Consider the following 11104-nt stretch of genomic DNA (forward strand, 5'->3'; position numbering starts at 1 on the left):
TCCAAGGGCGGCGTCATAGGACCTCCTCTGCGGGCTAACATCACATCCCACAGGACCGCCTCCTGGGTTCCGCCCGGTGCCATTTTTGGCATACACGTGGTGGAGGTGGGAGGCGGGGTTAGCGGGCAGGCGGCCCCTGCCAGGACCGCCTCTTAGCGCTGCAGGCAGTGCCCCACATCTCCCCCTTCTGTTTTTGTTTTTTGTTTTTTTAATAGCAGGAGGCGATGTAAACATAAGGCATATGTAGACAAAAGGCAAATGTGGATGTAAGGCATATGTGGGGCCTCTCCCACAAGGGGGAGCAGGTGGAGGGGCCACCCGTTTGGCTCAGTTCGGGGAAAATTGGAGTTCTTAGTCCGTTTCTGCGCCACTCAAGATAACGCAGGTAGCACTCCCCTTCTCTGGTGGTGAGGTAAAAGCAGGTTTGGGCTCTGGAGCTCCATGGCAGTCAGGGTGCTGGTAACTTAACACATGTGGTTAGTAAACATTTTATCATAAACATTGAAGCAAGGTGTCAAAACCCTCAACTCCTTTCCCTCCAACTGGAACCCCTAAATTTAGCAACAGGGGAGAGACAAAAGGGAAATGACAATGTAATAATACTCCATTCCAGTTCTTTTGCAAGGCTGCAGGCAATATTGCCACAGCAAAACATTGCACCAGAAAGAGGCCAAGGCAGAGTCCAGGAAGCAAGCAGGGCCGGCGCTGGTCCACCGCTGATGTACGCAGGTAGGCTTCCCGTGTTTCCATGGAAGAGCAGGAAGAAATCCACCACGGTCTTTGTTTTCCTAGAGAGAACAAGGAGAAGACATTTCTCCAGAGCGAATGCTCATATCCAAACTGGTTTGGTTCCCCAATCGGGGAAGGCGCATGCAAAGCGCCTTCCTTCACTGATTTGGGGAGAAAAAAAAATTTAGTTTAAATTTAAGATATTTAAGCATAGCTGTCCTTAACTGGTCATGGGGGCTGTTCCCCCCTTTCTGTTTTAATTAATAACAGAGGAGGGGGCTGGGAATATGGCCTAGTGGCAAGAGCACTTGCCTCCTACACATGAAGCTCTCGGTTCGATTCCCCAGCACCACATATATGGAAAACGGCCAGAAGGGGCGCTGTGGCTCAGGTGGCAGAGTGCTAGCCTTGAGCAGGAAGAACCCAGGGACAGTGCTCAGGCCCTGAGTCCAAGGCCCAGGACTGGCCAAAAAAATAAAAAATAATAAAATAACAGAGGAGGGCACCAGGCTGGGAGTATGGACAAAGGTCATCTCTTCTGGAACTACTTCCTGCTGAAAGGGGGCCCCTGATTCGTCATTTGGCCTGGTACCGTCCAATTTGGTTGGTAAAAGTCCTCATCATTTCTACGAGAATGGTTATCAGGGCCAGAGGGTGTCATGGTCTCCTCTGGCTACCTCCTGTAGCTTGGGCACATCAGGGAGTCCCTAGGACTGGGGCCTCCAGGGTCCAGATCTGTGTTGAAAGATGATGGCCTTGAACTGCAAGTTCCCAGGTGGTGACCTCAGTGAGGGATGTTATCCTGTTAAAAGAGACTTTTGAAAGGGTCAGGCAAAAGGCTGACAAGTTCACAGGGCTAGTTAACACGAATGACATAGGAGAACATACCCTGGGCATAAGCCAGAAAAGTTCCATTTGGAACATAAACCCAATTGTGGTTAATTACAAGGAAGGAGGGATATGTGGAGGAAGTGTTTAGGGCTAGTTGACCAGTTTGGAGTAGCCAGTCAGAGGCTAAAATAAATATATATACATATATACAACTGGCAGGAAAAGGAAAATGGACAGGTATGGACATTGGGTGGGTACAACTATTCCTCCTAATCTCCGGGCTCTGGTTAACTTTGAAAGGGTGAGATAAAGTGACTCCATTTAGGATGTGACATCATTCTCCTCTTACTCCTCTCCATGGTCCTTGTTCCCTGAACTGGCTGAGTCCCAGGGATCTAGGTGCCTGTTGCTGGGATGGCTTGCCCCCATTGGCATTTATGGGGTTTGAACTCAGGCCCTGGGCACTGTCCCTGAGCACTTCTGCTCAAGGCTAGTGCTCTACCACTTGAGCCACAGTGCCACTTTCAGCATTTCGCTGGTTCTCTTGAGCCAAGCTTCTAGTCTGGCTCTTTGCTGGTTAGTTGAGAGATGGAGTTTAAGAGAGGTTTTCTGCCCGGGCTGGCTTCGAACTGCAATCCGAGGAGTTCTAGCCATAAAAGCCCTTTTTATATCCAATTAAAGCAACAAGGAGAACAATAGGAATAGAGCTCACCTGTAACTTGTTGAGAATTGACCAGCAACCACTTGCCGGAGTTTATACTTAGAGAACAGCAGACTGAATGAGATCCATGTGCCATCAAATCAAATCATATCATTTGATCTTACCGGCAGGTGGAAGAGAGCACAATGAATAACAATCGAGAGGGCAAGGTTAAGACAATGTAAAAGTCTCAGCATCAGCAGTGGCCGTGTCTTCCATCCTGGATCAGCAGGCTTCATTAGTCATGTGTGATGGAAGCAGGCAGGAGAGATGGGTTGGATCTGGGCCAGGCTGTAGTAGCATTTCAGAGAGTCTTCCAGACAGGCTGTCACACCTCCTGTTGGGTTGCCTGCAAGATTCTACACAGACTGTTTAAAGACATTTGAAATCTCCCAGTATTTCCTGGTTGTTTACTGTGTACTGTGGCTTTTGTAGGGTGATGCCCTACTGGTTTAAGCAGGATGATGACTTTAAACAGATTTTCCTTGTCACAAAATCCCAAGGCAACCCTGTGGCCACCAACATAACTATGATGTTTTTAACCTGGAGTAACTGTTATGATAGGACTGTTATGAACCCGGCTCTAATCTTGGGACAGGCAGAGCCAGGGTAATCACGGGCTGCCACAGTCCACACAGCTAGCACACATGTCGACCTGTATCCTATGAAGCAAAATGTTAATTTTGGGTCAGGAAAATTTAGGTTAATAGTCACATTTGTATAAAATGACTCTGATCCCTCGAGCTTACAGAGTTTATGAGAGCACAGGAGAGAAAAATGGAAAAGCAAAATCTTAGTCTATATCAAAGAATTGTCATGAACAGATGTACACTTGACTTGTAGCATAGAGAACAACATAAAGAGTAACACACTGGTTTTACATCTTTGTACTTATATCATATGCTGTATATTAGAACTTTTTTTGGAGGTTTTCTTAGACACATTTGTTTGAGCCCAAACAATCAGTTTGGGTTAAAAACCTGGGGTTTTTCCTTGCTGTAACTCCACCTACAGGCTGCAAAGGAAAGTTTAACACAGAACTTAATCAAGTTAACGTAGTAGTTAAAAAGGCGAGTAACTTTTAAACCATGATGCTAGATTTTACCTATTTTACCCACAAACACACACACACACACAGTTGTGCACAAGCTTTGAGTGCGCTTAGAAAAAATATCTGAATTGGCCATGTAAGTCTACTGGAATTCCAGTGGCAAAATGATATTATTTTGCCCATATATTAGAACCACGTGGTCAGTTAAAAAACAAGAGAAACTTTTCCTAGGAAACAAAGATTTTCACAGATTCAGGCTCACGTTGCAGACTGCAGACAGGCTGCTGGGGTCTCACAGCCACGCCCAGCCTCCAGGAACGCAGCACCTGGGGTGAGGGCGGGAGGAGCCCACCGGCCAAAACCTCTCCTTTGTCCACCAAAAGCTCTGAATTTAAGTGAATCCCCCAAACTTATGAAACATCAATAACAAAAACCTAAAGCCTTTGTGTCTCTTTTAAAGCAGAGTAGCCAACAACGGGATGTTAGGTAGGCGGGTCCAGTAAATTTCCCAGGCCTCAGAAGCAGGGGAGGGAGCAGGGGCAGGGCAGATTCCCTCCCCCCCCCCCCCAGGCTCAGACTCGAGCCACCGTCGCCCTGGGGGTCCTGGTCCCGTCCCGGACCCGCACACGAGCTCATCCCCCCGGGCAGCGGAAAATCTGTTCCTCTCCCTAGCAGCCAGTTTAAAAAGGCCAGCAGCATGTTCTGAAGTCTTCCAGCTTTTGGCTCTGCCCCATCGTTTCCCTACCGATGGGAGGACTACACACCCGGAAAATACGATCCAAGGAATTACTGGTAGCTCTAAATCTACGTTTCCCGTGGGCTCGTGGCCCCACGTTAGGGCGCCAATTGTAGGGCCCTTTTACCCTCGCCGTATTCCCTCCCGTCCCGCGGGTGGAAAAGCTGGGGTAGGGCTTACGTGAAAGCCTCGGATGTGTGTAGTCGCGATGAGCCCACCCCGCCCTGCCCTCTTACGCTCAATATTCCCAGCCCTACCTTAGTAATTTTTTTTTTAGATTCAAAGATCTTATACATCTTGTTTGAGCTTTAATCTTTTGGGGACAATGCTAATATAAATGATCTGTTACTCCCCTTCCTGGCCAATGGGCTGGCCTTCCCCCACTTGAGCCATGCCTCTACTTACAAAATGATATACTTTACAGTTTTTAAATTTTACAAAAAATGGGGTGGCAAGAGTGCTTGCCTCATATACATGAAGCCTTGGGTTTGATTCCCCAGCACCACATATATAGAAAAGAGCCAGAGGTGGCGCTGTGGCTCAAGTGGCAGAGTGCTAGCCTTGAGCAGAAAGAAGCCAGGGACAGTGCTCAGGCCCTGAGTCCAAGCCCAGGACTGGCAAAAAAAAAAAAAGAAAAAAAAAAGAAAAAAAAAAAGAGTTGGTGTCTGTTGATGTTATTTCTTCTTTAAGTGCTAGGGTGACAACTCATTAGAGAAGGTGCTTTAGAATTGATGCTACAAACAGTATTTTGGAAGCACATGACTAAGACCTGAAACAGGCAGTTGCTATCCATCTGAATGCTCTTGTTTTCATTCATTTCCTCCCATACAGCACTAGCCACATCACCTTTTCTTTTCCCCTGTGTCACCGGGCTAAGCCACCACATAGAAGAGTGCTGAGGCCCTTTGATTCCTGAGCCTGGTCCTTAACTCTATCCTCTCTCCCTGCTTCTAGGTGTCGTGCCCAGCTCTACGGAGCCCTCTCCACACTGACAGAATGAATGCCCTAGAGAGTGTCCCCTTCAAGGTGCCCAAGGGCTTTGTAGTCAACACGGAGCCTCTCCCTGCACCGGAGCTCAGTGTCCCGGCCTGCAGGGAGCTTCTGCTAGGATCTATGGTAAGTGTGCCTCTCTGGGTCTCTTTAGCTCCTCCTCCCTGGAGCTTGGGTCTGAGGATGCTTGAACCTACTTAGTAGAGTTCAACCGTGATTAGATTATTACATTTTCTGGGCCCCAGAGTAGCCATGGATGGCAGCCAGGGTGTAGGGTGACAGATAATACTACTCCTTGAAGAGGGGTGACTGCCAGAGGGGTTTCTAGGGCTAACTGCGCAGTGGAAGATGGCTCTGGGACCAGGGAACACTTCTTGACCAAGAACATTGTTCTCTTGGAGACCTTAAAGGTAGTTCGCTATTGTTTAGTGATGTGGGGAATGTCAAGGGCATTTATTTAGTTAGTGTGTGTGTGTGCTGGTCCTAGGGCTTGAACTCAGGGTCTGGGCACTAGTTGGTGTGCTCAAGGCTGGATCTCTACAGCCACAGCTCCACCTCTGGCTTTTTGGTGGTTCATTGGAGATAAGAGTCTCATAGACTTTCCTGCCTGGGCTGGCCTCGAAACTTGAGCCTCAGAATGTCGGCCTTCTGAATGGTTGGGATTATAGGTATGAGCCTCCAGCTGCCGGCTGTTGGGTTTTAGATACTGGCTCTTACATTTCATCCTATAACTCACCCCTCCCTTTGTCTCTCAAGCCGGAATTGGCCCTGAAATTACTGTCGATCATGCAGATGTCCCTCAGCTTAGAAGCTGGCCCAGCCTGGCAAGCCCTGATCTGACAGCTCCCCTGGGTCCCGGCCTGGGCCAGGGCCTCACATCCTGTTCTCTCCCCAGCATGACTTCAGCCTGGAAAGGAAAGCTCTCTTCTGCGCAGAGGCTGCCATCCCGGGCCCCGGCCCTCACCAGGGCGGTGACCTGGGGACAGCCTCCGCCCCTCCAGCCTGGCTCCTGCTGGCCAGTCCAGAACACGAGCCGGCCCCTGTGCCGGCCCCAGTGGAAGGCCTGGAGGCCGGGGCTGCGGAGCCACCACCAGAGGAGGAGGCCAAGCAGGAGGCCTTTGGTGCCAGTGAGGAAGAGCTGGAGCACGGCCATCCGCAGCCCGGCTGCCCAGCGAGCCCCAGCCCGAGTCCCCACGGCCGCGGGGGCTCGCTGGCCAGGCTGCGCAGCGTGAAGTCTGAGCTGGCCGGGGCTCGAAGACGGCTGTCGGAGAGCATGGCCACCTGTCCCCGCGCCCTCCTGCACCGCCTCCGTGGCCACTGCGCGCTGAGCCCGTGCCCGGAACCCGCACCCTCCCCGGATGCCACTCCCGCATTGCCCCCGCGACCTGCCACAGCCGGAGCCATGCCCCCCCTGAGGAGCCACAAGCCCACGGTGGCGGTAACTTTTCCTCCCCTGTTCCCCTGGAGTGCACCCCTTCCTGCAACCCTTGGCTTAGCGTGTTCCCTGAGAGTCCCCCTCCCCAGCCTGGGCAGGGGCTCCCGTCCCCATGACGGTAATGACTGTAGTTACTCAGTGCTGGAGCTTCTGATGGAGTGGGAATTACTTCAGGGCAGGGATGGGGTGGCCTTCCTTTTTGATTCCAGGCACCTAAGCAGCAGACCTGACCCAAAAGGGTGGTCAGTGCTATCTGCTAGAGGCCGCTCACATCGAGGGCTTCCCAACACTAGCCACTGGTAAACTAAGAGGCTCAGCAATCAAGCACTTCCTGTCAGATTCTGGGTTGAGAAAGCCAAAACTATATATAGTGAGAGGCACCAGTGGCTGATACCTCTGATCCTAGCTCCTCGGGAGGCTGAGATGGGATGATCAGGGTTTGAAGCCAGCCCAGGCACACAAACCTGAGAGACTCTGATGTCCAGTTAGCCAACAAAAAGCCAGAACTGTGGCTCCCGTGGTAGAGCGCCAGCCTTGAGCAGAAAAGCCATTTGAGAGCATGAGGTCTTGAGTTCAAGACCCAGGACTGGTACCAAAAAAAAAAAAATTCCTTTGAGTGTTGCATCAGGTCATTAACTTCTTGATTTCAGTATCTATGAGATAATAGACTGCATCTGTTATTTTCTGCCTGCCCCCCTTTCTCCTTCTTTCTGCCGGTACTGGGGCTGGAATTTTGCTTAGTTTTTTGGTTTACAGCAGGTGTCTACCACTTGAGCCACAGCTCTGCTCCCCTGCTGACAGTTCAGTTTCTGCAAAGCTGTCACTTTGCTCTTGTCTTTTCTTTTTTTCCCAGTCCTGGGGCTTGGACTCAGGGCCTGAGCACTGTCCCTGGCTTCTTTTTGCTCAAGGCTAGCACTCTGCCACTTGAGCCACAGCGCCACTTCTGGCCATTTTCTGTATATGTGGTGCTGGGGAATTGAACCCAGGGTTTCATGCATGCTAGGTAAGCACTCTACCGATAAACCACATTCCCAGCACACACACACACACACACACACACACACACACACACACACACACACACACACCCCACACACACAGAGACCTTTTTTAAAATACTCCCTGGGGCTTGAACTCAGGGCCTCAGCACTGTTCCTAAGATTTTTGTGATCAAAGCTAGCTCCCTACCACTTGAGCCACAGCTCCACTTCTGGCTTTTGGTTGTTAATTGGAGGTAAGAGTCTCATAGACTCTCCTGTTCCAGCTGGCTTTGAACTTCGATCCTCAAATCTCAGCTTCCTGAGTAGCTAGGGATTGCAGGTGTGAGCCACCAGCCCCTGGCTTGTCTTATTAAGCCTCAGAGCAGCCTTGCCAGGCATGTCTGAGACTGTCTATGTGAAGTGAAGGAATGGTGAGGAGCTGGAGTGTGCAGGTCTCTAAGCCCTTCTGTCCTGAGCAGAGTGTCCCTTCTTGTGGCAAGTGACATGCCAGCTTTCTGTATTTCAGTCCCTCAGCCCGTACACCTGCCTGCCACCTCTTAGGGGGACGCCCCAGCCTCCAAACCCCCACAGATCGCATCCTGATTCAGCAGATGACCTGCTGTCTGCCCTGAGCCAAGAGGAGCAGGACCTCATCGCACCGGTGGTCGCCCTGGGTTACCCCCTGGGAAGGGCCATTGTGGCTCTGCAGAAGACAGGGAGACAGAGCCTGAGCCAGGTGAGTGGCCACATGGTTTTCCATCTTAAACTGGTTCCTTCTTTAGAAACAGAACCTCAGCCTCCTGTAGGAGTGCCCCCAGTCCACTCAACCCTGAGCTCAGGCCCCCAGGAGGTCCTGGGGTGCCTTCTCCCCCACTCTGCCAGCCATGTGGCTCTTACCGTCCTTCCTCTCTGTCTACTTCTTGCCCAGTTTCTCAGTTACCTCAGTGCCCAGGAGAGGTTGCTGCGGCAGGGCTACCAGGAGGCCCTGGTGGATGAGGCCTTGGAACTGTTCCAGTTCTCCGAGAGCCAGGTGAGCCGGACCCTCTGCCTTGGCCACAGGGGATGGGAGGGGCGAGGGTGCACCCATCACCTTCCCCAGAGCAGAGGTGAAGCATGGCTAAAGGAGGGGGACAGAGGGAGACAGGCGTGGTGGGGACACAACTGGAGATGAAGAGAGCAAGGCTTTGGTTTGACTTCATGGTAGCAGTGCAACACATATTCTTTTGTGTGTGTGGGGGGGGTGGTATTTGGATTTGAACTCAGGGCTTCACCCTTGAAAGGCAACACTCTACTGCTTGAGCCAGGACTATAGTCTGTTTTGTTCTGGTTATTTCTGAAATAGTATCTTGCAGTTTGACCAGGCCTGCCTGAACTACAGTCTCCTATTTAGGCTCCCTGTGATAGGATAGCAGGCACATCCCGCCATCCAGCCTTTTCTGCTGAGATAAGAGTTTTGAAAACATTTTGCCCAGGCTGGAGTGGAAACAAAATCCTCTAGACTTCAGCCTCCTAAGTAGCTAGAATGGCAGACATGAGCCACTGAGGACTTGCCAACATGTAGTGTGTGTGTGTGTGTGTGTGTGTGTGTGCGTGCGTGTGCGCTGGTCCTGGGCCTTGAATTCAGGGCCTGGGCTCTGTGCCTGAGCTTCTTTTGCTCAAGGCTAGTGCTCTACCACTTGAGCCACACCTCCATTTGTGGAGTTTCTATGGTTAATTGGAGATAAGAGTCTCACAGATTTTCTTTCCTGGGCTGTCTTCGAACTGCGGCCCTCAGATCTCAGCCTCCTGAGTAGCTAGCATTACAGGCATGAACCACCGTCGCCCGGCTCCAACATGTATTCTCGAAAGCCTACTCTTTATGAGGATACCCCTCCCCTTCTAGGAGCAGTACGGAGATGCACAAACTCGAGAATATACTGCCTACCCAAAATGTAGACAGCAGCAAACCCTACTGAAAACCCTCCATGCCCAGTGAATACCACTGCCCACAGCCAGAAGAGCAGTGGCTCCCAGGCAGGGGTCAGTGGAGGAGGGAAAGTGAGGCTAGGCTAACTGAAACCTGGCTGTCAGAACATGGACACCGCCCCTGGGCTCCGGCTGTGTGCCTTTCTGGTGCCAGAGGCAGCCTTCATCGTCCTGCCTCAGCACCCCAACACAGGGAATGAGCAGGAGGGTGCAGGGAGGGTCGAGCAGAGTAAGAGAGGGACAGGAACATGGCGGGGACTACCCAGGATCAGACTCACCTGTCCAGAGGGGCCCAGGGCTCTCTCTGAGACAGAATGAATGCACTGGGCCTCAGGAGGGCGCTCCCAGCATCCTCTCTGCCTCCTCTTCCGCAGGCAGGGGAGTTCTTGCGCCTCTGGGAGCAGTTCAGCGACATGGGCTTCCAGCAGCAGCACATCAAGGAGGTGCTTCTGGTCCACGGTAACCGTCGTGAGCAAGCCCTGGACGAGCTGGTGGCCTGTGCCCAGTGACCGAGGAGGAACTGCAATGCCTGGGCCACCGGGCTAGTGCCACACCTGGCAGTCCATCCTGGTATTATTCAAATGAGACCAGTGAAACAGTGCATGCTGGGAAGTGGGGGAGGGGGGTGGAGGCAAGTGAATACCAACCAATCAGCTGGAAGCGTTGAAGGCATTGCTTCTGGGTTGTGGCATGGATGGTGGGTTTTCATCCAAGCCTTGAAAACTACCTACAGCTGACTCTAAAACAGTGTGCATTCATCATTTTCATTCTGAGGAAATTAAATAAATGGTGGGAAGTTCTTATCTTTTAACTTCTACAGACTCTTGGTCTTGGCGTAGAAAGGGTCAGATGCGGTGAGTCTGATCTGGGTGCTGTTAATGTCTGACTCAAGACCTCATTGAACTTCAGTTTTCCGTGGAAAAGTAGAAAGATTTGTCGCAGAGTGATGATTTATGCTTTTAATCCCAGTTATACAGAAAGTGGGGATAGGAAGATAGTAGTTTGAGTCCAGCCTGGACAGAGAGCTAGTAAGGAAAGGGGGGAGTAAAGAGAAGCGGAGGAAAGGGGACAGGAGGGGAAGGGAGAATGGCTACTTTCCATAAGCATCTCTGGGGAGTCCTGTATATTCTGACTTCCAGAAGCTGGGTTTTGTTGTTGTTTTTTGTTTTGTTTTGTGCTGGTCTTGGAGCTGGAGCTTGAATTCAGAGCCCAGGCACCATTCCTGAGCTTTTTTTTTTTTTTTCTTGTCAGTCATGGAGCTTGAACTCAGGCCCTGGTCTCTGTCCCTGAGCTCTTTTGCTCAAGGCTAGCGCTCTACCACTTTGAGCTACTTCCTCTTTTCTGGTGGTTCATTGGAACTAAGAGTTTCACAGACTTTCCTGCCCAGGCTGGCTTTGAACCATGATCTTCAGATCTCAGCCTCTTGAGTAGCTAGGATTACTGGTGTGAGCCCCTGGCACCTAGCTTTTGTTTTGTTTTTGACATAGGCTTTTACTATGTTGCCCAGGTTTGCCTCAAACCTGTGAGCTCACAGGATCCTCCTGCCTCAGCCTATCTGTAACCACAGGTGCCACGCGCCTCTGAGCTCAGCTTTGTTTTTGTAAGAAACTCCCTGGAGATTGTGTGTGTGTGTGTGTGTGTGTGTGTGTGTGTGTGTGTGTGTGTGTGAGAGAGAGAGAGAGAGAGA

At 51.1% G+C, this 11104-nt stretch overlaps 1 protein-coding gene across 1 annotated transcript; it reads left to right on the top strand.

The window, feature by feature from the left end:
- Positions 1-4921: 4921 nt before the first annotated feature.
- Positions 4922-10208, top strand: Ubap1l (ubiquitin associated protein 1 like). The gene is made up of 5 exons (XM_048332573.1): positions 4922-5163; positions 5933-6475; positions 7979-8188; positions 8381-8482; positions 9792-10208. Exons 1-5 carry the CDS (start codon positions 5044-5046, stop codon positions 9924-9926), a joined length of 1110 nt encoding a protein of 369 aa, XP_048188530.1. The 5' UTR covers positions 4922-5043; the 3' UTR covers positions 9927-10208.
- Positions 10209-11104: the final 896 nt, after the last annotated feature.

Source organism: Perognathus longimembris, chromosome 23, assembly GCF_023159225.1.
Source record: "Perognathus longimembris pacificus isolate PPM17 chromosome 23, ASM2315922v1, whole genome shotgun sequence".
NCBI lineage: Eukaryota > Metazoa > Chordata > Mammalia > Rodentia > Heteromyidae > Perognathus > Perognathus longimembris.